Source organism: Rattus norvegicus, chromosome 10 (assembly GCF_036323735.1).
Source record: "Rattus norvegicus strain BN/NHsdMcwi chromosome 10, GRCr8, whole genome shotgun sequence".
Classification (NCBI taxonomy): Eukaryota; Metazoa; Chordata; class Mammalia; order Rodentia; family Muridae; genus Rattus; species Rattus norvegicus.
The window spans coordinates 90524458-90551896 of record NC_086028.1 but is presented as its reverse complement, the minus strand read 5'-3'; the positions used below and the strand labels follow the sequence as shown (position 1 = coordinate 90551896).

At 42.3% G+C, this 27439-nt stretch overlaps 1 protein-coding gene and 1 non-coding gene across 13 annotated transcripts in view; both read right to left on the bottom strand.

Moving 5' to 3' along the window:
* The window catches only part of Efcab3 (EF-hand calcium binding domain 3), a 492651-nt gene that overhangs the window by 25249 nt on the left and 439963 nt on the right, over window positions 1-27439 (bottom strand). For 10 of the 12 annotated variants that reach the window (XM_039086123.2, XM_039086125.2, XM_039086126.2 and 7 more), the window contains 7 exons: window positions 25011-25115; window positions 20051-20104; window positions 15899-16003; window positions 12841-12894; window positions 11542-11595; window positions 3851-3935; window positions 1610-1686 (listed from right to left, as the gene is read on the bottom strand). In XM_039086123.2, coding sequence (XP_038942051.1) covers window positions 1610-1686; window positions 3851-3935; window positions 11542-11595; window positions 12841-12894; window positions 15899-16003; window positions 20051-20104; window positions 25011-25115 — 534 coding nt within the window. Of the gene's footprint in view, window positions 1-1609; window positions 1687-3850; window positions 3936-5027; window positions 5329-5612; window positions 6077-11541; window positions 11596-12840; window positions 12895-15898; window positions 16004-20050; window positions 20105-25010; window positions 25116-27439 lie in introns of those variants that run through there. The other 2 variants (XM_063269183.1, NM_001013972.3) reach the window with 2 other exon arrangements.
* LOC120095378 (U6 spliceosomal RNA) lies at window positions 18468-18574 on the bottom strand. The gene has a single exon (XR_005490855.1). It is a non-coding gene; the product is annotated as a U6 spliceosomal RNA (small nuclear RNA).

Here is a 27439-nt window from a genome sequence, read left to right as displayed (position 1 = left end):
TTTCCCGGAGCTGGGGACCGAACCCAGGGCCTTGCGCTTCCTAGGCAAGCGCTCTACCACTGAGCTAAATCCCCAACCCCGAAAACTGTTGGTTTAAATAGATATTTGCTATCTGAACCAATGACCTGGAGACAACGTACCAAATTTCAACATTTTTTTTCCTGTCTCTAAAAAAAATCCTGGCATTTTATTTCTATTTTTTCTTTCATTTTTTTGTCTTCTGAAAACAAAGTGACTTGGCATGTCAAATATTTTGCAGACCAGGCTGTCCTGAAACTATGGTGATCCTCTTGCCTCTGCCTCCCCAATGTTGAGATTACAAACACCTGTTCTCACCCTGGTGAGTCCTACCCCTTTGGGTTTAACTGCTTCATATGTGACCTTAGATTTGCTGTTTGCCACTCTCACGGTTATCTGGATAATAATATTTCACCAAGACTGTTTAATTTTGTTGTTTTTGAGACAGGGTTTCTTTGTGTAGCTTTGGCTGTCCTGAAACTGACTCTGTAGACTATGATGGCCTTGAACTCAGAGATCTTCCTGCCTCTGCCTCCTGAGTGCTAGAATTAAAGGTGTGTGCTACCACTGCCTGCCTGACTTAAATTCTTGAGATGTCAATTTCAAAGTAATCTCTCTTCAATCTACAAATAGCTTATTTTTTTAATTTTTAGATAGGTTCTTGATATACAGGCCAGGCTGGCTTTGAACTAAGCATCAGCTGCCTGAGTTATAGGTATGTATCACCATGCCTGGTTAGAAGCTTATTTCTGAGCTGTAGCAATGGCCCAGAAGTTAAGAGCATTGGCTGCTCTTCCAGATGGACCCAGGTTCAAGTCCGAGCCCCCACTTGGCAGCTCACACCTGTCTGTAACTCCAGTTCTAGGGGATCTGACACCCTCACATGAATGCACATAAAATAAAACTAATTAAATTATTTTTTTTAAAAGTTTATTTCTCCCTCCTTTAAATGGTAGGATATTTCTTCCCCACGTGCACTGAAGGAAGATCAGAATGGGAGTCAGCTGGAAGCAATGTCACATGCCTTCAATTCTAGAACTTGGGAGGCTGATACAGGGCTGCTATGTGCTCAAGATCAGTCAGGGCTAGGCAATGAGTTCCAGGCTAGCCTTAGGTACATGCTGCACAGAGCCTGCATTTATTGCCGTCAGTGACATATTCCAGCCTGCTTCAGTTCCGTTATAAGTTCTTAGGATGAGAAATGGACAAGTTAGCTAGTAAGACACCCAGGGTCCTGTAATGAGTGTTTGCGACTCAGTTGGTGGTGCTATTTGGGGAGGTTCTGGAATCTTTAGGAGGTAGGGTTTAATTGTAAGAAGTAAGTCATTGGCTCTCACTTCTGAAGACTATACTTAATCTTTAGTATCTTCCTCACTTCTTGGTTCTTGTCTATTGTGTGGTGAATACCTTCCCTACACATGTCTAACACCAAGATGTTCTTCCTGGCTGTGTGGGCCCTAATAACCATGGAGTGAGTTCTCTGAGACCAAAATAAATAATTTATCATTATTAAAAAAAATAAACAAGACAGAAGCCCACAGAAAGAGGGAGGGCTGTCTCAGGGTTTAACATTTAGGGTGATTTTCATTACCTTCCAGTTGTGCCGGGCTCAGCTTTGTTTCTTTGTGTTGTAAATGGCCTGAGAAATACCCTCGAAAATCTTTATCTCTAAGAAGAGACACAGAAAGAGGCAGATTTAGCATAGGCGCGAGACCCCCAAGCTTCGCTGACTACCATGGCGACAAGCGTTGTGGTATGTATGCCCAGAGTCACAGCCCTAAGGCAGAGCCTGTCACCTGCTAACATCTGCCCGGCAGCCAGAGCAGATGAGGGAAACCACAGCCCACCCTGTAGTTCTGGAACGTTTGGAACTCTGGGAGACTCACACATATGCATTAAAGTAAGATCTGGAAAAGGAGGGGAAATGTGAATACTTCTAGGATGCTTTGTGTAAATTCGCAGTAATTTATGAATACACACACACACACACACACAACTAGCTTTGCTTATAATGCAACAAGTGGAATATTACTTTTAATTAAGTGTAATTTAGTAGCAAATTGATTTAAATAATCAAAAAAGTTTTTGAAACAGGTCCTATGTAGCCTAGGATGATCTCAAAGTCTCTATGTAGCCAAGGATGACTTTGAACTCCTGATCCCCTCCTCCATCTTCCTTGAATGTTGGGATTATAGGCATGTGTCACCACACCTAGCTTTTATAAATTTATCTTAAAGGTCTGTAGTTTTGATACTAATAACAAAAGTTTAAAATATATGGAATCTTTTATTTTTGTTTTTTTATTAATTGATTAATTGATTTATTTTATAATTTTATGTATATGGGTGTCTTGTCTGCATGAATGTACCATGTGCATGCCTGGTACCCAAGGAGGTCAGAAGGGACATCAGATCCAGAGACCAGAGGTACAGATGGTTGCGGGCTTCAATGTGGGTGCTGGGAATCGAACCCAGATGCCTTTGTAAGAGCAGCAAGTGCTCAGAGCTGCTGAGCCATCTCTCCAGCCCCATTTTTTTTACAAGTACCTAATAAATCAAAACTAGAAGGAATAATAAATACTGTGGTTGAACAATATAACCACTATGGTTTACTTTTATTACTCTTTAGCATATTAGATTCAACTTATTTCTTTCTTCCTGGGAGAGAAGGAAGTGATGGGGTCTTAAGATGTACTGGTCTCAACTTTTTGGGCATGAAATTGCATCTAACTTTTCTTTTCCTCAGCTTTTACTAACACGAATTCTTCTTTTTGTGTTAGTAATTTCTCCTACTTTTTATCACCTAACTTGACCTCCTGCAAACTTCAGGAGCAGGTTACTATGCATTTGTTGCATTTCCGAATGAAAAACAAGTTTATTTTTGCATGACGTAAAAAATGTGAGCAGAAGACAAGAGGTAAGCAGACACACAAATATGTCCCAAGAAAGCCGAGGGCCAGGCGGACAAAGATTTTTGCTAATTACAGCAAGCACAAAGCACACGTGGAACTATTTCACACTCCATCTCCGACTAAGCCGGGAGAAGGTCCGTTTTATAATGTTTCAGAGGATCACAGCACTACCTATTTGAAACAAACCCAGTTCAGTCTCTCATCTACTACAGGGATCCCCATGGTTTGGCTGCTTTGAGGTTATTTTTCTCCTCCTTTCTTTTTAAAAATGTCAGAAATCGATTGCTTTAGCAGTGTTAGGCCGAGAGTGGCACAGCGGTGGGCAGCCAGGAGAGAGGTGCGTGCTTCCCGTCTACTATGTGCTAAACACATCTCGGGTTCTCACTCCCAGCCATTACTGACGGTTACGGTTTGTCGGCAGCTGGCTGAGAGAAAGCATGGCTACTAACAGGCAAATCTCCCGTGTATATCATAGCGGGGTATGCATGGCTGATTTTCTGTATTTCTTTTGGGAGAATGGGAAGGAGAGTTCTGTTTTTCCGGCCAACCAAGAATGTTCATCTTTTTCTTTTTATTTAAAAAAAAAAATCCTCCCATAGAGACAAGGGAATGGCTCAGTGGGAAGGAGCTTGCTGCCAAGCCTGAGGATCTGAGTTTGATTCCAGGGAACCCGCAGAGTGAAACGGGAGAATGGACTCCTACAAGCTGTCCTCTGGCTGCCACAAGTGTACTGCGGTACACAGATGGGCGCACACGTACAAAATAAATAAAATGTAACAAACTCCTTAATTCGGATGTTTTAAGTAACATTACCACAGAACGGAATGTGCTGACTCGTCTCACCGTAGTCTCTGCAGTGTAACTTATAATATTCATTGTCCAAACACTTCTTTGTCTAATTGTTCGTATTTTACTACCTACCTCTTGTAAAAGACAGGTGTTTTTAAGGGTTTCAGCTTCAGCGTGCCTTTAAATCCCGAGATTGCCATGTGGTCAGAAACTCTGTCTGGAATTCAGAAGATACAATGAAGGATACATTCACAAATCCTTCATTCATACATCCGTTAATTTATTCCTGCTTTCTCTTTAGATAGGGCCTTACTTCGTAGTTCAGCTGGCCTAGAACTAGAACGGCAGGCAGGTGATACTGTAGTACTTTATACATTCATTTTCCTTCTTTCTCAGCTTTCCCCAGCTCAAGACCTGGGACTAAAAAGCCTAGGATTTCAAAGAATGGCATCACGTGCAAATACAATTTAGAATTTTATGCTAACTTGGAGGGCTGGGTGGAAAGGGGCTTTTACTGTGAAGATCTATAAGCCAAATTTCTTGTCACAGCTCCACCTTTCCAATAATGTTGCCTTGATCTTAGGTAAAAATAAATGCTGGGGCTGGAGAGATGGCTCAGTGGTTAAGAGCTCTTACTGCTCTTGTGGATGACTCGGTTTCCCAGCACCCACGTGGCTGCTCACAACTATCTGTACAGTTCAGACCCAAGGGATCCAGCCCCCTCTTCTGGCCTCCACGGGCACCTGAACGTTTATACACGCATAATTAAAAATTGTAAGTCTTAAAACAAAACTAAATAAATGTTCAGTAAAGTAAGCCAGGCACACAGAGAGGAATATTTCCTCACTTGCATGTGGAATTTAAGATAGTCAAACCTACAGGAGCACAGAATGGTGAGGGGGATGGGGTGGTAAGAGGAGGTTGGGTGAGGAGCACAAACCTTCAGTTATGCAAGACGAGCAAAATTCTTGTAAAATTCTAACATCTAACGGCATGGCGAGGTAGGGCCACTCCACAGTGTACTCGAAATTTGCCCAGATGCCCCTGACCCAGAGTAGCTATGTCAGGTGACTGGTATGTTAAATTGCAATGATTATTTTACAGTGTATACATATAGCAAATCATCAAATCGTACACCTTAACTAATTAAAAACCAGCGTCATGATACAGACAAAGCATTAGGAATAGATAGGAAAAAAAATTAAAGACAATATTTATTCTGGAACATTTCATGTCACAATTGACAAAGCAGAAAGTGTTACAGAATTCCTAAAATACTTGCTTACTTGTCCCAGTCTTAGACACCTACCATGTAGTAAGTATGTTTTCTGAGGATTTCCTTCTGGAACACACGTCCCTGCTCTGGCAATTAAGAGCTCACTGCTTTCCCATAAAAGCAGAATGGGTAGCCTCTCGCATAGACTGTTTTTGCTGATACGGTTTCTCTAGTCCTCGCTTTCCCCTTCTGCATAGTCTAAGAAACACAGTCTGCAGGCCAGGGGCTGTTAGCTTTCGAAACTACAGAGTTTATCTGGAGGTTCACCGACTAGCAGATTGGGTTGCTAACTTGGGAATTCTGAATCAGCAAGTACGGTTAAACCAGGAAGAAAATGTTCCAGAATGTTTGCTTAGAATTCATTCCTCCCAGGTCATCGCCTCAGAACCCAGAAAGCAGCTGATTCTAAACAACTCCATTACACAGTGTTCAGAATCTAGAACCTACCACAAAGCTGGGAACCCCAGAGACACTCAGCAGTTTAAGCACTTGAAAGGTGCTGTGAAATTGTCCCCTTGGCCCAAAATCATCATTACTATCTAAACACTTTCAATCCTTTATGTAGGTAACAATTCTTTTTTAAGACAGCACAGAATCATACAAAGTTCTGACATTTACCTCCTTTTGAGCTGTATTATTAGCCAACCCTTAGTAACCAAGCATCTGGGCCTTCAGATCAAGAAGCCAATGGTTTGTTTCGTCATACAGTTGTGACCTCACTCCCTGCTCAGACCTGGGCTCAGGGACATGACTGCTGGCTCCTCCCAGGGTTACAGTAAATGTGCATTCACTGGGGTTTGCTCGGTACCCCGGCGGCACATGAGGAAATGAACACAGAATCACATCAACTCGAGCCTGTTAAGACTTTAGAGAAGATGACTTTTCCCCCCTTGGTTTCAAATTATATGTTGGTATGTTTTCTTTAGTGGGTTGAAACTTGTTGAAGGGAACATTTTACCCAGGTCCCTTGATTGAAGAGTACTTTAAAACCATTTCATTAGGGTTTTAAGTCTAGAAAAGAAGGAAAAAAACCCACCCCAAATCTCAATTGTTTATATTATTTTTTAAAATTAAAAAAAAATTTAAACCTATGTGTATATGTGTGTGTCTATGCATGTGAGTGCTGGTGCCAACAGAGGCCAGAGGCATGGGGTCCTCCAGGAGCTGGAGTCACAGGTAGTTGAGAACCATCTGCTGTTGGTGCTGGGAACTGAACTGAGGTCCTCTGGAAGAGCACTGGGTGCTCTTACCTGCTAAGCCATCTCTCCAACACACTTGCATTCTTTAACAGTGGGAGAAGTGAGTTAAAATAGAGTAATTAAATTGTCAGGCATGGTGATGTGTGCCAACAATCTTAGTACTTGGAAGGCTGAGGCAGGAGGATTGTGAGTTTAAGCTTCTGTCTCAAAACAAAAACAGAAAGGAAAAACATTGGCAATTAGGCAGGAACCATAATATTCACGTTCTGACTTTTCTCGTAGCATTTAAACGTTTGAAGCCACTGGTGGCACACACCTTTATTTCCAGCACTTGGGAGGCAGAGGCAGGCAGATCTCTGTTAGTTCAAAGCCAGCCTGGTCAACCTAGGAAGCTTCAGGCCAGAAAGGGCTACAAAGTAAGACCTCATCTCCAAAGACCAAAACCAACCAAAATCAAAACCCTCCCAACAAGCAAACAAACAAAACTGCTCTAGCTCAGAGTTTGGGAGGGTCTGTAATCTGCTGTGGATAAACAGACTCTGACTTCTAAAAAGGCTTCTGGGTTTACTCAGTGGCAGTGTTTCTAGATGTTTCCTATTCTAGGTCTGAATGTTTCGGTATGAATGCAGTAAATTCAAGTTTCTCCAACTGGTTTCCCCTTCAAGTCAGGAACACAAAGGAAAAGAGGAGAAAGGTTTAATTTCTAAATGAATTCAATAAATACATATTAAGGGCTTCCTATGTTAAAATGGGGGACAATCTCAGTTCCTATTCAGTGGAGTTGTGTAGAAGTAAAATTTTGGTTTCCTTTTAAAGATTTATTTCTGTTGTTTTGTGTGTATGAGTGTTTTGCCTGTAGACGTGTCTGTGGACCACATGTGTGCCTCGTGCCTAAGATGGTGGTGAGCCTCAACGTGGGTGCTGGGAATTGAACCTGGGTCCTTTACAACAGACCAGTGTTCTTAACCACCAAGCCAACTGTCCATCACATATTTTATTATTTTTAAATAATTAAAAATTATTTTTTGAGTATAGGTGTATAGGTGTTTTGCCTGCATGTGTGTCTGCGTATCAGACACGCACTTAGTACTCATAAAAGCCAAGAGGGGGCATCCAACACCCTGGAACTGGGGATACAGATGGTTCTGAGCCACTCTGTGGATCCTGGGAATCAAACAGTACTCTTATAGAAAATTACTATGTGCTCTTAATTGACCAGCCGTCTCCTCAGCCTTACACTGTGATTTCCTTAGAGAGAGAACCTCACTATGCTTTTCTAGGCTGGCTTCAAATTCCTGAGCTTAAATATTCTTCCTGCCCTAGCCTCACAAATATTTAGGACTATAGGCATAAGTCAAGTGCCTGGATAGAAGCGAAAACCCTTAAGTGTTAATTATTAACATAGTAATTAACCAATTAATTGATATTTTTGAGACATGGTTTCTCTGTGTAGCCCTGACTGTCCTGGAACTCACTCTAGATCAGGCTGGCCTTGGATTCAGAGATCCACCTGCCTCTGCCTCCCAAGCGCTGGGATTAAAGGCGTTTGCTCGGTGATCGCTATTTGTAGTCATTGTGATAAAATCCTATTATAGAAACAACCGCCTTCACTTCTGTTTTTGTTTGTGCTGGGGATTAATACAAGGGTATCGTGCAGGCAGGCAAGTGCTCTGTCTACCACAGAGTTTACCACCTATGTTCTACAAACTCCTAAATTCTGTGATTTTTTCATAGTACTTTTTTTTTTTGAGATACTTCCCTCTCCTTGCTGTCTTTCAAATTCATGGACTCTTTTCGTTAATTGTTATTAAGTGCATACATGTATGTATATGTGATTTTAATATTCTATCTGTAATATTTGAGTATGTATATTTTGATTAGTTCAACAAAGGTAATAATCCAGTTGTACAATTCCACAATTACCTCACCAGTGTAATGAAGGCCTCAATTTTCTTCAACATTCATTATTTTTTAAAAAGTTTTAATTATCTTTAGTCATAAGGGAAATGCAAATCAAAACAACCCTGAGATTTCACCTCACACCAGTGAGAATGGCTATGATCAAAAACTTAGGTGACAGCAGATGCTGGCAAGGATGTGGAGAAAGAGGAACACTCCTCCATTGTTGGTGGGATTGCAGACTGGTACAGCCATTCTGGAAATCAGTCTGGAGGTTCCTCAGAAAATTGGACATTGAACTACCTGAGGTCCCAGCTATACCTCTCTTGGGCATATACCCAAAAGATGCCTCAACATATAAAAGAGACACGTGCTCCACTATGTTCATCGCAGCCTTATTTATAATCGCCAGAAGCTGGAAAGAACCCAGATGCCCTTCAACAGAGGAATGGATACAGAAAATGTGGTACATCTACACAATGGAATATTACTCAGCTATCAAAAACAATGACTTAATGAAATTCATAGGCAAATGGTTGGAACTGGAAAATATCATCCTGAGTGAGGTAACCCAATCACAAAAAAACACACATGGTATGCACTCATTGATAAGTGACTATTAGCCCAAATGCTCGAATTACCCTAGATGCCTAGAACACATGAAACTCAAGACGGATGATCAAAATGTGAATGCTTCAGTCGTTCTTTAAAAGGGGAACAAGAATATCCTTGGCAGGGAATAGGGAGGCAAAGATTAAAACAGAGGCAGAAGGAACACCCATTCAGAGTCTGTCCTACATGTGGCCCATACATATACAGCCACCCAATTAGACAAGATGGATGAAGCAAAGAAGTGCAGGCCGACAGGAGCCGGATGTAGATCTCTCCTGAGAGACACAGCCAGAATACAGCAAATACAGAGGCGAATGCCAGCAGCAAACCACTGAACTGAGAACGGGACCCCCATTGAAGGAATCAGAGAAAGGACTGGAAGAGCTTGAAGGGGCTTGAGACCCCATATGTACAACAATGCCAACCAACCAGAGTTTCCAGGACTAAGCCACTACCTAAAGACTATACATGGACTGACCCTGGACTCTGACCTCATAGGTAGCAATGAATGGCCTAGTAAGAGCACCAGTGGAAGGGGAAGCCCTGGGTCCTGCTAAGACTGAACCCCCAGTGAACATGATTGTTGGGGGGAGGGTGGTAATGGGGTGAGGATGGGGAGGGGAACACCCATATAGAAGGTGAGGGGGAAGGGTTAGGGGGATGTTGGCCCAGAAACCGGGAAGGAGAATAACAATCGAAATGTAAATAAATACTCAAGTTAATAAAGAAAAATAAGTTTTAATTAAAATTTTGTTACATTTATTTGTGTGTGTGTGTGTGTGTGTGTGTGTGTGTGTGTGTGTTCACATATGCCACAGCAGGTGGAGGGCAGAGGACAAACTTTGTTTCTTTGTTTCTTAATTGTTGTTTGGGTGTTTTGCGTTGAGGTTTAGTCTTTTGCTGTGTATTACAATGCTAAGTGCAGGGGTGGGGGACCCCTAAGACCTAGTTGTCCCAGACAGAGGCTGCCTTTAGATCCAATTGATACTATGTGACCTTGCCCCCAAATTATTTCTGATTGATAAAGATGCTGACAGCCAATAGCTGGACAGAAGAGACATAGGTGGGGTTTAGGATTCCCAGACTTGGGGTGGGGGGTTGTAGGAGAACCAGGAGAGGGAGAAGGCGAATAGAGGAGAAGCTGGGCTTGGTGAGAGTCATGAAAACGCGGCTCTTAGGGCTGGCCAACCGGAGTTAAGATCAGCCCAGATGAAACAGTAAGTAATGACTTGTAGTTATGGGTAGGAAAGTAGATTCCAATAGTGCAGAGGATCTGCCCAGCCCTTGTGCTGATCAGGGTTTATTGTAAACATAAAGGCTGTATGTGCTTTATCTGGGAACTGAATGATTAAGGTGGGTAGAAAACTTGAACGGAGGTAAAAATGTCTACAATCATTTTGCCAGCATGTACGCTTGTGTACCATGGACAGCACCACACGCACACCCTTGGGGGCTGGAAGGGGGCTCAGAGCTCCTGGTCTGGAGAGACAGTTGTGGCTGCTGGGAAGTGAATCTGGGTCTTATGGCAGAGCAGCCAATGCTCTCACTGCTGAGCCAGTGTTCCAGCTCCCCAGAAGGCGACTTTGTCGTGTCCGTTCTCTCTGTCCAGCACATGGCTTCAGGGGAAACCGTCAGGTGACTGGGCTTGGTGACAAGCGCCTTTATCCACTAAACCATCTTGGCGCTCACGTTGTCTTTTTATTTTTTCTTAAAGCATCCACACTAGTGGGTGTGAAGTAGCATTTCATTATTGTTTTGTTTCCTCAGTGACTAATGATGTTCAACATCTTGTCACCCGCTTGTTTGTTATTTTGATATAGCCTCTGAAACAATGTGTGTTCATAATCTTGGCCATTCAAAAACGCTGGGTTCCAGAAGTCTCATCAGATCCTCAGCTGTGGGGCAGTGGAACCGGGTCACCAGACAGAAAAACTGGTAAGGAAGAGTAGGTTAAGGAACCCTGGCAGTTCTCATAACTGGGAATGGTAGGTGATTAAATCTATTCCCAATCAGGTTCCTGTCCTGGAACACGTGACCACGGCACCCCATTGAGAGAATTGTGACAATCAGTCACGTAGGGAAAACACCTGAAGTCCTTCGACATGCAGATGACATCTCAGATCAAGCCCACAGACAGCATCTACCTCTAGATCGATACCCACCCCCAAATGTTTATAAGGTCCTATCCACAAGGAATAGAGTGTCTATCAGAGAAAATGACTGTATTTGCTTTTGTGTGCATGTGATGCTGGGAATTGAAGGTAGGGTCTCACACATACTGGACAAGTGCTCCACCACTAAGCTCTATTCCAAGCCCCACGTTTACACATTTCATTACTGAATTATAATTATTGAATTATGAGGTTTCTTTATATATTTCGGATATCCTTCAGTAGGTCATCTACAAATGTTTTCTTTTACTCTGGATCTATTTTTCCACCTTAACAGTGCCCTTTCAACCTTACACACTAAAACCAGAACTCTGATGCTGAAATGAGAATTAACAGATCATTGCCTAAATTCACCTCTTTGGCTTTATTGATAGGGACATAAAAGCCTGACAAACTGAATTGCCTTCTTTAAGCCTAGAGGCAGGAAGAGTTCATTTATAAACTGCATAGAGATGCCAAAGGGGCCATAATATAATCAAAATCTCTATGAAGACATTAGGAAACTATGAAACCTCTGATAACCAACACGACATAGAGACTATCAAGTGTCCTATAGACTAGAAAGGCAAAATGGAGTTAGAGAAGTCGTCGCCGGAGGGACAGAGGATGCTCATCTTTCTGATTAGCAGACTGGGAAACGGTGGTGACAAATGTCTACAGGGTTACCTTTTTTGATGCGGGAACTTGTTGTCAGCTTGTGTAGGTTTGCCATTTCTTTGGCTGAAAGAAAAGAGGAAGAGTCAAGATTGTATCCATTTCTGAGGCTGCCTGGGAGTGGGGAACGGGAGAGAATTCACATGGCTGCTTGTGGTGGGTTGAATGAGAACGGCCCCCCGGGCTCATCGATTCCGAATGCTTGGTCATTAGGCAGAGGCACTGCTTTGACGGGGATTTGGACTTGTGGCCTTGCAGGGGGAAGGAAGGATGTCACTGGGAGTGGGCTTAGAAGTTTCCAATGCTCAAGCCAGCTCCCCTGTCTCTGCTGCCTGCCAGTCTGGATGTAGAGCTCTCAGCTCCTCTCTAGCACCGTGGCTGCCTGCATGCCTCTGTGTTTCCTGCCATGACGATAATGGGCTGATCCTCTGAACTGTAAGCCGGCCCCAACTAAACGTTTTCTTTTAGAGTTACCATGGTCATGGTGTCTCTTTACAGAGACAAAATCTGAGTTCCTCACTGAGGAAGCATGAGCTCTGTGGGATGAGGGTAGAGACAGCCTCCCAGCATGATATTCACACCTGTCCATTCTTGTCTATATGAACATAGAACACAGATGCATACAATCATGTATGCATAAGAGAGAATGTGCTGATAAAATTATGGATTATTGTCAGAAGCCAGAACAGGTAATTATTTTTTCTTTTTTTGGTTCTTTTTTTCGGAGCTGGGGACCGAACCCAGGGCCTTGCGCTTCCTAGGTAAGCGCTCTACCGCTGAGCTAAATCCCCAACACCGGTAATTATTTTTTCACTTTGACTTATTTTATTTTCTGAATATATACATTTTCTATAATGACCATACATCACCTTAATTTTTCAGTGCTGATGCTCGAATCTAGGCCATTGCACCTGCCAATGAAGGGTTTTACCACTGACTACACTCCCGGGCCTATGCACTACTTTAAAGAAGACTGCAGTACACTTCCAAAGCTAAAGTTGTTTTCCTTTTGATTTTTATGTGTATAGGTGTTTTTCCTGCATATGTGGGAATTGTATGTGCAGTGCCTTTGGGGGCTGGAAGAGGGCGTTGGATGCCATGGGACTGGAGTTACAGGCCATTGTGAGCCACCATGAGGGGTGCTGGGAACGAGAGTTGGGTCTTTTGCAAGAGCAGTTAGAGCTTTTAACAGCTGAGCTGTCTCTGTAGCCCTCCACATATTACCTTTACAACCAATAAAGAAAACCTATGGAAATAAATGTATGGTGTCGAATTATTAACTTTAAATTTCACTAATAAGTTTTCACTCACGTTTAAGCTTCTTCAGGCCCTCCATTACTGAGTGCACAATAACCTTCCCGTTTCCTGTAAAATATTTGATTCAGAGACAGAGGCAGCAGCCATATAAAAACTTAGTAAGGTTAATAAAAGTTGTGAAATTATTAAAAGCAACATATTTCATTATTTTTGCCTCAAGCGCCCCCTCTCCCCCTTAGAAAGCACAAGGCTAAAACTTGTATGCGCTTGCTTTGGCGTTCGGATGAGCTTTTCTCTCAGCTGAGTGTGACAGGACTAAGGATGACTTTTGTAGGGAGACGAATACTTCTACAGGGTTCTTTCTCTTTTATACAGTCTGAAGAATTGGTTGATAGTTACGGGTTACAGGTAGGAAAGTGGTATTGCCAACAGACTATGGCTTCCAATCTAGAAGGATCTTTCCCCATCAGATGACACTATATATTTAATTCTTTTTATATTCATTTATTTGTGTGTGTGCGCATGCACCCATGCACATGAGCACCACAGCCTGCATGTGGAGGTCGGAGGAGAACTTGTTTTTTTGTTTTTTTTTTTTCTTTTTTTACGGAGCTGGGGACCGAACCCAGGGCCTTGCGTTTGCTAGGCAAGCGCTTTACCGCTGAGCTAAATCCCCAACCCCTGGAGGAGAACTTGTAATGGAGGAGAACTTGTAGAAGTTGGTTCTCTCCTTCTACTGTGTGGGTTCTGGGGATCAAACTCAGGTTGTCAGGCTTGGCAGCAAGTGCCCTCTGCTGAGCCATTGGTAAGCATGTATGTATGTATGTATGTATGTATGTATGTATGTATGATGTATGCATGCACCTATTATGTTATATATAATATATAATATGTATATGACATATTACCTATAAGTATATAAAAGCAAAGATATGAAGAGAAATATGTTGGCACATGCTCATTAGTAGAAGAGGGAAGGAAGGGCCAGCTCTTGTTCTGACGGGCCGTCTTAAAAGTTCTTTATTAGCATGTATACATAACAATGGGTTTCATTAGACCTTTTTCATACCTGCGTGTAATGCGTTTTGATCATCTTCACTTCTTATGACCTTTTTTCCCTCTCACTTCCGCACTCCTCTTTCCTCTTCTCAGCTAGCCCTTCCTCTTCCAAGTCTTGATTCATTTGTAGGTGAATGACCGGGAAGCCTTTTGGGAAAGCCACCACAGATGTGCTTTGCTACAGTGAGGACACAGTCTGTCTCTGGCTGAAAAGATGCCCGTGCAGCTGTTTAACCATGCTTTCCCAGAAGGCTTCAGTCTCGGCCATATGTTCCTCTGCTTGTTTTTTTTTTTTTTTTTTTTTTTTTTTTCTCACATTAGCTCACACTGTCTTGTGTGCTTTTTCCTCTACTGGACGGAGTTCTCAGAGGACGTTCATTCCTTTTTGTGACCTTACCATTTGACACTGGATTTTTTTTTTTATTAAAAGAACTTTAAAGTTTGTTGGGAGATCCAGAAGTGTATAAAAAAGTCAAAGCACGAGGTGTATATACTACCCCCCCCCCAATAATCCTTTTGGAATTTAAAGAAGAAACCGTGGTGTTTTGGTTGAGGGGTGAATGGTTGAACGGGAGTCCTAGAATGTGTCAGGAGTATCGGGCAGGCAAAGAGGATGTCACTGTGGGAGGGGGATGGAGTGTGGGGGGGTTCTAGACAAAATGGCACTAACTAAAGGATAAAGTGGGAACCAAACCGTTTTGGGGGATCATGGCTCAGTGGTTTGCAGCCTAACAGGATGGAAGCGATGGAGAAGGCGGAGGAGTGCATGTGGACCATGCTGCGGGGTTTTTGCATGTTATTTTTTATGGTGCTTACATATGGTGATGCTAGGCTAGTGTCCCATCCCAGTGTAGCACAGGGTACCTGTGTTCAAGGGTGAGGTACACACAAACTATCCAGCAATGTCACTGAAACATAACCATAATGGGTAGAAGCGTTACCTTGCCACGTGCTTAAATGTGTGTGTGTGTGTGTGTGTGTGTGTGTGTGTGTAAACAACAGAAACAGTAGTAGAAAAATTAAAGAGTTATAGAGCACAAGGGCCAGTGGGTTGGATTCACCACTGCCCAGCATTATGAATCCCAGCCAATGAGGAGTGCCCAGCATTATGAATCCCAGCCAATGAGGAGCGCCCAGCATTATGAATCCCAGCCAATGAGGAGTGCCCAGCATTATGAATCCCAGCCAATGAGGAGCGCCCAGCATTATGAATCCCAGCCAATGAGGAGCATGAGCAGTCAGCTTCAGACCTGCTTCTCCCCAGTCCGCCTACTGCTCACTTTACTTCCTAGTTTCCAACACTCTGGTTTTTTTCTTGTGTTAGAATCATGCACCCATACACGTTAGCGTATTGGTTGCATTTGGGATTTTTAAGAGGAACGCACAGGCAGAATCCTCACGTCATCTCTTCTCCTCATGTTTTAGATTCTTGGCAGTCAAAATGTGGCCCGTGGACCAGGATTATAGGTGCCACATTGGACCTTGTAAGAAATGCAAGGCTCCACCCTGGACCTGGACACAGCCTGTACTATAACAAGATGTGCAATGTGCTGGCCGGTCTTATGTCAACGTGACCCAAGCAAGAGCCATCTGAAAGGAGGGATCCTCCATTGAGAAAATGCCTCCACAAGACAAGGCGCTTTCTTAATTTGTGACTGATGTGGATGGGCGGGCCCATCGTGGGTGGGGCTGGTGGTCCAGGGCTGTATGAGAAAGCAGGCTGAGCAAGCCATGAGGAGCAGGCCAGTAAGCAGCACTCTTTCATGGCCTCTGCATCAGCTTCTGTCTCCAGGTTCCTGCCCCGTTTGAGGTTCTATCCTGACAGAAACTATCTTCTGACAATAAACGGTGATATGGAAGTGTAAGCCAAATAAACCCTTTCCTTCCCAAATTGCTTTTGGTCATGGCATTTACGACGTCGACAGTAACCCTAAGTAAGACAGAGGTAATTCATATGCCTTAAGCAATACAGAGATCATTTCCGAGGATCTTCTATGCTGGTAGCAAATTTCACTTTTAGGAAGTTCCCGACCTTCCAAGCAGAAACCCTTACCGTCCAACTCCAGGTAAGGCATCAGGTCTTTCAACTCTTCTTCTGTGAGCTTGATCCCCTTAGTCGTTAGAAACTTGGACAAGTGCTGCATGTCAATTGTTTCTCCTTAGAAAGGACGAGAAACGGGGTGCAGATTTATTATAGAAGCAGTGCCTATAGGATGACAAGTGCTGTTTGTGCCTATGCAGACCACTGCCCTGAATGCCTGGAATTAAAAGGAGCGCCGGCAAGGCCCGTGCCTACAGTCCCGCTTTGTGTATGAGCAGGACGCCAACAAGAAAGCCCTGCAGGATTTGAAGCCCGGTGGGCTGTGCTGAACCTGCATCGGACTAGGCTACAAGCAAGGCTTCGTTTTCCCTCTCTCTCTCTCTCCTGCCCCACTTGAATGTTCACGGTCTTCTACAAGCCGCCCTCTCTTCTCCATGACATGGTCTCCCTGTGTTGCTCAGGCTGGTGTCAAACGTAATCTTCCTGCCTCAGTCTCCTAAGTAATCTGGGACTACAGGTAATAGATCTCTGAACCTGGAAATAAACGCCAGTGAAAATTTACATTTTAAAAACTATATTTGCCTTCAATTTGCTTTGCTGGTCACTGTGCATTCCAACAATCCATCTTATCTCAACACGGGGAAGAAAGTTTTCCTTCTTCGTTGTAAGAGATTTAATCACACTAAAGGGTACTACTACTGCTATAAATGGGTCACAGGGGTGGGAGGGGTGGGAGGATCCAATCACCCTACCATAAAACCAGTTCTCAGGTTTTTTTCCCCTAGTCTTTGATAAGGACTGCATTTATATAATGTGGAGATCTTATATAAATATAACTTTGTATTTTGTCTTGCTATGAAGAGTAGGCTGATCTCAAATTTGTGATTCTCCTGCCTCAGCTTCCTGGAATTACAGGTGTGTGCTACCATGATTGGCTTGTGTTTTGCTTTATTTTATTTTATTTTATTTTTTTGGTTCTTTTTTTTCAGAGCTGGGGACCGAACCCAGGGCCTTGCGCTTCCTAGGCAAGCACTCTACCACTGAGCTAAATCCCCAACCTCCTTTTTTTTTTTTTTTTAAAGATTTATTTACTTATTAAATACACTGTAGCCGTCTTCACACACACCAGAAAAGGGCATCAGATCTCATTACAGATGGTTGTGAGCCACCATGTGGTTGCTGGGATTTGAACTCAGGACCTCTGGAAGAGCATTCAGTACTCTTAACCGCTGAGTCATCTTTCCAGCCCTTGTGTTTTGCTTTTTTAACCCAAAATAATTTCTTCATAAGTATTTTTTAAAATTGCTCTATAATCTTTAAAAAGTATTACCTTTTTAAAATTAAGTTTTTAGATTAGTGTCCAAGAAAACGGATTTCATTATGGTGTCTTCATGCATCTGTCATTTACTTTGGTCTGTCTTTTCCTCCCTATCTCCAGCTGGTTCTCCTTTTCCCACAGTTAGTATCCTCTGTTTTCCTATCACATGTATTCTATTATCCTCTGTTCCAAGTCCCTTAAGATCTCTGATGATCCCCTTTCTAGTTTTGTGAGCTCCAAACACACACACACACACACACACACACACACACACATACACACACACTGACACAAGTACACACATAGACACACAGAGACACACACATAGACACATGCACACAGACACACACACACACACACAGAGTATCAAATTCAGGTTTCACAAATGACAATGTATTGTCTTTCTGAGTCTAGCTTAATTAATTTAGCATAATGATTTGCAGTTTCTATTTTTTTCTGAAAATTTTATGGTTTTCCTTTGTTTTTATGAGATGGGTTTTCTCTGTGTAGCTCTGGCTGTCCTAGAACTCACTTTGTAGACCAGGCTGGCCTTGTCAGAGATCCATCTGCCTCTGTCCCCCCTGAGTGCTGGGATTAAAGGCCTGCACCCCCACTGCCTGGTGATTTTACTTTTCCCTATGGCTGATTAAAGCTCCATTGTCCTGTGTCACCCACTCACTTGTTGATGGACATCTAGGCTGTTTCCATTTCCTGGCTGTTGTGAATAGCACATGGTTATGGAAGTATTCTGTGATAACTGACAGGGTTCTGGTGTTTCATCAAGAGATAACTGTGTTATATGGTGGTTCTATTTTCAGTTGTTGAGGGGATGTATATTGACTGCCACGCTGGCAGCACAAATTTACATTGCCGTCAACGGTGGCACAACTTACTCCACATCCTCCAGCGTTTTTTTTTTTTTTTTTTTTTTAAATGGCGACAGAGTCTCAGAGCAGCTTGCTTTGCCCTATCCTCGCTAAGGGAGTTGAGCATCTTTAAAAGTATGTGTTAGCTATTTGTATTTCCCTCTTGAGAACCATTTATTCAGTTCAAGATTATTGATTACCTGCAGAAGTTATGTCTTAGGTGTTTATTTTTTTGAGGTGGCGTTTCCCTGCTATCCTGGAACTTTCTCTGTAGACCAGGCTGGCTCTGGCTTTGAACTCAGATATCCTCCTGCCTCTGCCTCTCCAGTGCTGGAATTAAAGGTGTGTACTAACACACTTGGCTTATGTGTTTCTTTTTGCAGTTTTTTATGTATTTTGGGAAATGGATTACTTCATGGATTTGCGTGTCATCACTGCGCAGGGGTCACGCTGACCTTCTGTGTAGTCTTCCAGGTTTGGTATAAGGGCAGCCAGTGAATACTCTGTATAAGTCTTTATAGTTAGTGTTTTAATCCATGCCATTGACTAATGTTGCATTTATTTTTTTAGACAAAAGTCTTGATATGTGGCTGAGGCCAAACTCAAATTTGTGATTCTCCTGCTCCATAACAGTTTGCATAATGATTCATATATATATATATATATATTTAGCTATTTCTAACCTACTATAGGTTTCCTAGTACTTACTATGAGAATAAAAACATTGAAGCCTGTTTTAAAGTTTTACTCAGTATAGTTAACCCTGTAGGATTCATTTCTAGTTGGAGGTAGTATGGGGTAAAAGGTGTGACTAGTTTTATGGGTTTTGATATTTGATCTGTATTAAAAATTCTGGGGGAAAATTCAGGCTGTGCTATCATTATAAATACATGTGTGGATTAACTGCACTCAGGGCATCCATATATGGAAATATGCCATATAAAAGAATGTAAATGTTGGGGTTGGGGATTTAGCTCATGGTAGAGCTCTTGCCTAGCAAGCTCAAGGCCCTGGGTTCGGTCTTCAGCTCCAAAAAAAAAAAAAAAAAAAAGAATGTAAACGTTGCCCATGATAACACATGCCTATAATTCCAACACTTGGGAGATAGAGGAAGGAGGATTGGGATTTCAAGGTCATCTTTAGCTACATAGTGGGTTTCAGTAGCCTGGTATTCACACCCTGTTTCAAAAAAGTAAATCATACCTAACTGAAGAATTCCCTAACCATCCACCCAACCATCCACCAACCAACTATCCATCCATCCATCCACCCATCCATCCACCCATCCATCCACTCATCCATCTACCCATCCACCCAACCATTCACCAACCAACTATCCATCCATTCATCCACCCATCCACCCAACCATCCACCCAACCATCCACCAACCATCCACCAACCAACTATCCATCCATCCATCTACCCATCTACCCATCCACCCAACCATCCACCAACCAACTATCCATCCATCCACCCATCCACCCAACCATCCACCCAATCATCCACTAACCATCCACCCAACCATCCACCAACCAACTATCCATCCATCCATCCATCCATCCATCCATCCATCCATCCACCCAATCATCCAGCCAACCAACTATCCATCCATCCATCCATCCATCCACCCACCCATCCACCCACCCATCCACCCACCTAACCCCAACCAACCATCCACCAACCAACTATCCATCCATCCATCCACCCAACCATCCACCCAATCATTCACCAACCATCCACCCAACCATCCACCATCCATCCATCCATCCATCCATCCATCCATCCATCTACCCAATCATCCAGCCAACCAACTATCCATCCATCCATCCATCCATCCATCCATCCAACCAACCAACAACCAACCAACCAACCACATATAAAGAGCAATACTTATGAATGAGAAAGATATTTGCCCAGTATTAGTAGCTATGTGTTTAAGATGCTGTCTATAGATATTTCCTATCATGACTTGAAACTCACCCTTGATATAACTGACGACATCCAACAGTTCGTTCATATCCATTGTTTTGTTACCTGTAAGTTAAGGGAAGATGATTTCATGTTTCAAAGACTTGTAAAAGTTTTGCTCTATTACCTTTTGACATTATGAAGAACCTAAAAATTCAGTGTTTTCTTTTTCTAGTTTGGATTTATCCATAGAGTTAACAGTGCTATCTTGGGAACAAGGAAATCTTATACTGTGAAATGAACAATTATCATATCTTCTATTTTTTCGTTGCTTAACCAGAATCATCTGAGTTAAGAAATGATTTAGCATAATTATGTATAGGGAGAATCTGACCTTATAGATTTTTATTTTGTCAGTTAATTAGCAAATACTGAGTACCTTTCTTGTGCTGGGTCCTTGTGAGGACTTGAGGGTGCTAATGGAAGCATCCTCTAGGAAGAGGATGAGTTCCAAGTGTACGATCTAGTGAGGAAGACAAGCAATGAGCATTGAAACAAAAAGGACAATTTGAGACCTGGTACAGCATTATCAAAAAGGATACAGGACCCTGTAATAAAAGTAATAGATGATGGGTGTGCTTTAGACAAGGATGGCAGGAAAGGCTTCTCTGAGGAGAGTCTGTTGGGCTTGGGCCTGAATGATAAAAAGGGTTAGCCATGTGAGAACTGGGGGTGATGCGGGGAGGATATTTCAATAGAAGATTATCATATATGGTTGAACTATGATGAGAATGCATGTAACATGAGAAGAAAGGACAGTATGATAGGGTCCTGAGTCAAACCCACAGGAATAAGGGTCAAAAACTGTGCGGTATTGAGGGGAAGAACCAAAGATGAGAAAATAAGACAGAAAGCTGGGATAGAGAGGAATACGGGAGCTGATGATTCATGCCACCGAGTTTATCAAGAAGGACGGCATCTTATATACTGTTTGAAGGGGAAAATTGGGATGAAGTCGGCAAAAAGCTCATCAACTGTTGTACAAAGGGAACACACTATATCTCAAGTGCACCACGGACCAAGCACACAGCAGCTTTGGGACTGATGAACACAGCCCTTCAAGTTGGGAACGTCCAGTTCCCAGTAACCTTAACTGCTTTGCGGTCCTGGCTCCAGGCCCAGCTCAGACCTGGAAGCCTGCTTCTGGGCAAGGAAAGGGGGAGCACAAGAATGGAGCCTCATTTTCTCTGCTCTCTAATCATAAGGGTAATTGGGAAGGCTGAGGGCTGGAAAAATTACCTAATAATTTTATTGAATTAGTAATATCCAGAAATCTAAATGAAAACACCAAGCAGATAGTTTGACATACTATTCCTTACTTAGACTGACCTAGAGAAAATACATTTACCTAATCAGCTTGCAGATAGCATATGACCCAACGTCACTGAATGTGAATGCCTAGGAAGAGGGTGTAGATGAAAAAGGCACTCATGGGTCCAACCCTGGCTCTGCGTTATTTGGAGATATTGTATGAGAGGAAGAGTCAGAAAAGGAAGTGGAGACTGACAGACGCCATCTAGGGTAGGCTATGATAAGGGAGTGAGTTTTCTGGAGATGGTGTACCATTTTGCATGTCTGCAATGGGTGAGCTCTGTGAGGCATGGACCCCATAGACTTCATCCTGGGATTGCTTCTCACTGCTGATATGCCTTTCCTGCCACTATTACATCACTTAATGACTTCCTGGGTATTTACCTACTATATTGGGAGAATCAATATGAAGATGTACTTTCATGTAGTAATGCAATATGGATGAATTGATGATTTCATAATTCCTGATTTTATAGAACTCCTAAATTGATACAAGTCATCTCAGCTTCCAATAGAATAAAAGCTGCAAGTAGAGCTCTGTAAAACTTTATATGTCACAGACTGATTGCATTAGGAAAAGAGAACAGGTTTGGAACAAATTTACAATCAAGGAAAACATTCCTTCAGGCTAGAACTATCTGGTAACTAAAGGCCATAAACTGGGAATGGACAATTTATTGTAGGTGAAGGACAGAAAATAAACAATCGACTAGTTTATCTATACAAGAATTCAAGATAATAATACACAAGGCAGATGATTTGTCTCTTCACAAAACCATGCTAACTTGCGACATAAAAACTGAGCTTTAAACTTATAATGAATTTGTGGAGCTACAAAATAAGATAATGAATGTTTATTCAGGTATTAGTCTAAATGGAAAGACATATAAGCAGTTCTGCTGTAACCCCTTAAACCTTATCTACCTATGGCATGAACTACTACTTTAAACTTACAGAATATAAAAGTGCTTAGGTAATCAATTATCCTAATGTAACAATTCTACCTGATAATTGTATGAGGTAATTTTTGAGAAGGTATAAAAACTAACAATGATAAAATGGTGATGTAAGCTTTTTCTGCTTCATCCAGTGTGCCTATGTCTGTATGAGTGCCTGACTTTCTTTCTTTTCCTTTCCTTTTCTTTTTTTCGGAGCTGGGGACCGAACCCAGGGCCTTGCACTTGCTAGGCAAGCGTCCTACCACTGAGCTAAATCCCCAACCCCTTCCTTTCCTTTCCTTTCTTTTTCTTCCCCCCCTCTTCCTTTCTTCCTTCCCTTCTTTCCTTCTTTCCCTTCCTTTCTGGCTCACAGAGTTAACTCTCAGACTTTCCCCTGGCCAGTTGAGTCAAAGAGTAAAGAGCCCAAGTAACTAAGTTTCTCTTCTTAATCCCCTGATGCTCTTAGCAGGAGTTAATTGCCAGCTGCTTTTGACCCCAGAATAGCAGGAGAGTTAAATCACTACAAATCGTCAGCTTTTGGCCTCTACACACTCAGTTTGTCTGGACCGCCTCAGGTTAATTAGCTCTTGACAGAAGACACCTGAGTGAGTAAGACAAAGACCACCACGTGAGGCTGGGGCCTCGAAAGTCTGGAGAGAACAAGGTTTCCAAAAAGGTGTGGTCACATGTGTTGAGTGCTAATGAAGTAAGGACAGTCTTGACCATGACCCTTGACAAAGGTAGGCCATTGGTGGCCATGTTGAGAGTTGGGTGAGTGTGACAAAGGCAGATCATTGATGACCATGCTGAGAGCTGGCCAAGTGTGATACTGAGGGTGAAAACCTCATTAGAGAGTGTTAAGATAATGAGGAAGCAGAGACAGGCTGGCTTCAGAATCAGAACGCAGGTAAGAATTACCTTGGTCTTGCTACTACAGGAGTGTACCACCCTGCCTGGCTTTGGGTGGTGGATCTATAAGACACCTCTGTTATCAAGAGGAACTAAGACCAGAGTGGTGACAGGAGACAAGTGTGATGTAATGACACATCAGTATCAATGGCAGTGTGCAGAGAGAAAGAATAGAGAGGAAGACGTTCATGATACAGAAGATTACACTGGGAGCACTGCAGGAGCCAGGTCTCCAAGGCAGCAAGAGGAACAGAACCCAGACACAGTGGAAGTGATTCTGTTCCCTTTATAGCAAGATAGTTCATAAAATGGAAGCTACAAAACCAAGGACCTTCTTGCCTAATTGCATCTATCTTCTTTGTGAAATCTGGGGTGAGGTCATCATCTAAGAGTTGAGGCAAGAAGGTACTAGAAATTTGAATAGAGAATGTGTGAAATTGTCTCTTGAGAGTAAGACAGCAGTTCTTGGAAAATGTAGCGGAGACCCTGTTGGTTTTATTAGGGACCAATGCATAAATCTGTGACGTATGTGAAGTGAGTTTTGTTAGTGTCGTTTTAGGATTCTCTGGCCTCTTGCCATATTCAAGGGTAAGCACAGAGTAAGGAGGTGGCTTGGTGTTTGTTTTATGGGAGTTCTGAGAGTTTAAGCACGAGATCTAAAGAAGGAAGACAGCATTGGTGAGTGGTTGGTGCATGAATGAAAAGTCAGAGGGGGAGAGGTACGAAGGTCTTCGTGGCTGAAGAAAGCTGGGGCTGGCCTTTTAGGCTCCGTTCTGCTGCAGCATACATTCCAATGGCATCAGGATATCACAGTCAGCGTGCATATAGGACAGTGGCACAATAGGACGTGTTAGTCTACACATAATTCCCCCTAATTAACAGTATTGCTCACCAGCTCAGAGTTCTGCTTTCATCTACATAATTTCAGAGAGACCTGGCAGATTTCCATCTCATTGCATACAGGTCTGCAGATGTATACATTTCTTTTTGATTTTATGTGTTGTGTCTCTGTGTGGATATGTGCCCATGAGCAGGTACCTGCCCATGGAGGTGGGAGGTGCTGAATTGCCCTGGAGTTGGAATTACAGAAGCTGCCCTACGTGGGTGATGGGAATCAAACTTGAGTCCTCTGCAAGAATGGTAAGCATTCTTAACTGCTGAACCATCTCTCCAGCCACTGAGTCACTTCCCTGAGTTGTTTATCTTGCTTCATATACTTTACACAACCAAACCTCCATTCCTGCTTTGTTAGAGCACTTCTTACAAAAAGTCAAGGTGACTATCAGGGATTCTTAACCTGGTGTTCATGTACTCACAGAGTGCAGGGATTTCTTGGGCTTGAGTGGTTATTTTCACTAATCACTAATAGAGACATCATTTTAAAATTCTTACTTTAGGCAGCCAACCATGGTAACAGCAGCAGAAACTGTAACTTTGTCACCAATATAAAATCTCCCAAAGTTTGTGTCTGTGTTACTGTTGCAAATATGTTGAAATGTTGCCTATGCTTATCTCTGTTTTAAAATGTTGACAATTTGACCTGCTAGATGAACTGAGGTACTTTAAAACTATTAACCATTTGCATTTCGAATGTTTTGACAAACTATATTTTATTATGACTTGTTTCTGTGCATTTTGAATTTTACTCAGAAGGGGATTGTTAGAGCAGATGTGGAACTGGGTCCACAGCACTGTAAAGTTAGAACCCCTGATCTATATGAAGACAACTGGGTGGCTAAGAGGAATGGGAGTCAGTGAGTGTTTACTGAGGGCTATATTTCCATGACAAGCAGGGTGATTTTTGTGATACTCACCCTCAGGTGGAAGTTGGGTTATTAGTTCTTCAAGTTCTTCACCTTTGATCCTAATTCCCATGTGATCCAAGAAAGATTCCACTTTTTTTACCTTGACCCGTGGCCCTTAGGAAAGAAGCACATGAGATGAGAATGTGGGCATTGAAAGAGTGAAAGGAGCTGATCATGGCCACACATTATAAACCCCACTGGAAAGTCAGACTCTAGAGCCCAAGGAAATTGTTAATGCATGCCCAAGATTTAGATGTATCTCTCAATAGTGGAAAAAACCTGAGGGAAAAATCAACACTCACTTCTTAACAAGTTTTTTCTTTGTTGGAAGGATTACACTTATGGAAGACAAGGAGATTTTTGCCTTTTTTGAGTGTGGGTGTTGGGAATGAAATGTAGGCATTGTTTTGCCTGACATTTTCTAAGCCTTAAGAATTTTTAAATTGAAGTGTAGTTGCATAAATTCCTTCATCCTTCTTCTCCTTACAGAAACTCCCATAACCCCTCTTTAATTCATGCCATACATTCTTTAATTATTGATATATATATACACACATATACATATGTATATGTGAATAAATATGCAAATACAACCTACGGAGTTTATTTAGTATTGTATGTATGAGTGTGTGTGTGTGTGTGTGTGTGTGTGTGTGTGTGTGCATATGCGTGTGCATGCTTTGAGGGCTGACCACTTGGTATTAGAGAGCCTGTTAGGGGGCTCATTCCTAGGGAAGACTAAGACTCCTTCTCTTAGCAGTCATTAATTATAGCTTTCCATCTTGGGTGAGGAGTCCATCAGGTTTCCCTCATCCACCTTGGCAAGTCAATTGACTTTACTTCCTTTATTTTATGTGTATAAATAGTCTTGTATGCTCATATTTATTTATATCACGTGCATGTCTTGTGCCACGGAGGTTATAGGGGGCATCAGATCCCCTCAAGCTAGAGTTAAGGATGGTTGTGAGTGACCATGTGGGTGCTAGGCACTAAACATGGTTCTTCTTCAAGAGCAATGAGTGTTGTTAGCCTTGACCCATTCTCCCCAGCTCCTACCTTCCTTAACCTTTACTTCTCAAGTAGTTATTTTTCTTGAGAAGTAGTTACTTTTCAAGCTGGACAATTTCCTGGTAGTTTTTCTTTTCCTGTCAGAACTTGGAGTTAAACCTGGGACTTGCATATGGGACTAAGCAGTTATGTCTCCATTAAGTTCTTTTTTTTTTTTTTTCTGGAGCTGGGGACCGAACCCAGGGCCTTGCGCTTGCTAGGCAAGTGCTCTACCACTGAGCTAAATCCCCAACTCCCATCAAGTTCTTAAAAATGGTTTTTGAGATAGAGTATTGGCTGAAGCCATGCAGGAAAGGCTGTGGCTAGCGTGCGGGCGTCTTAGAGATGGCCCACTGTTTTGCATGGCTGTGATAGGTGTGCTCTGAAGAGGCATGGCCTCCAGGGACTTCATCCCGGGGTTGCTTCTTGCTCCTGATGTGCTTTCTCATGCCCACCACTGTTGTATTCCTCGTACAGCTAACAAAGCCTATTGCTTCCTGAGTTTTAACTCACTCTGTTGGGCAGATATCCTGCAGAATCAGTATGAAGGTGTACTTTCATGTAATAATGCTGTTTAGACAAACTGACGATTTCATAATTCCTGATAATGGTTTTATAGGGCTCCTGAACGGAGTCAAGTCATTTTAAGCTCCCCTGCAGAAGAAGAAGAAAGCTGCAAAGAGAGTTCTGTGAACCTTCGTGTGTCACAAGCAGGTAAACTGCATGAGGAAGAGAAATAGGCTTGGGACAGATTTATGATCAAAGGAAAACACTCACTCTTGGTCAGGTCCTGATGATAAGAAAAGGCACAAACAGAAAATAGATAATTAGCTAATTTAACTGTGCAAAACTTTAAAAATAAGATGTAAGATAAATGACCTGTGTCTTGGTAAAAACCTTGTTAACCTATGACATAAAAACTATTGCTTTAAACTTTTAATGAACTGTGGAGCTAAAGCAACAGATAGGGAATATTTACTTAGATGGGAATCTTAATGGAAAGACATGAAACAATTCTGTTGTAGCTTCTTAAGCCTACTGACCTGTGACATGAATTATTGCTTTGAATTTATGAAACTTATGGGATGTAAAAGTGCTTTAGAAAGCCATGTAATCAATTATCCTAATTATTCTGCTGTAACTCCGTCTTGTGTAACATTTTAACTGTGAGGTAATGTTTTTTTCTTACATAGAGAGCTTTCATCTGAGAAGGTATAAAATCCTGAGAGCAAAAAATAAAGGTTGGTTGATTTATCCATTGAGTGTGTGGTGTGTGTGTGTGTGTGTGTGTGTGTGTGTGTGTGTGTGTGTGTGTGTACGATTTCCCTTTTCCTTTTTCTTTCTAGCAGGCCCAAGTACTTAAATTTCTTTTTCTAATACCCTCATCTCAC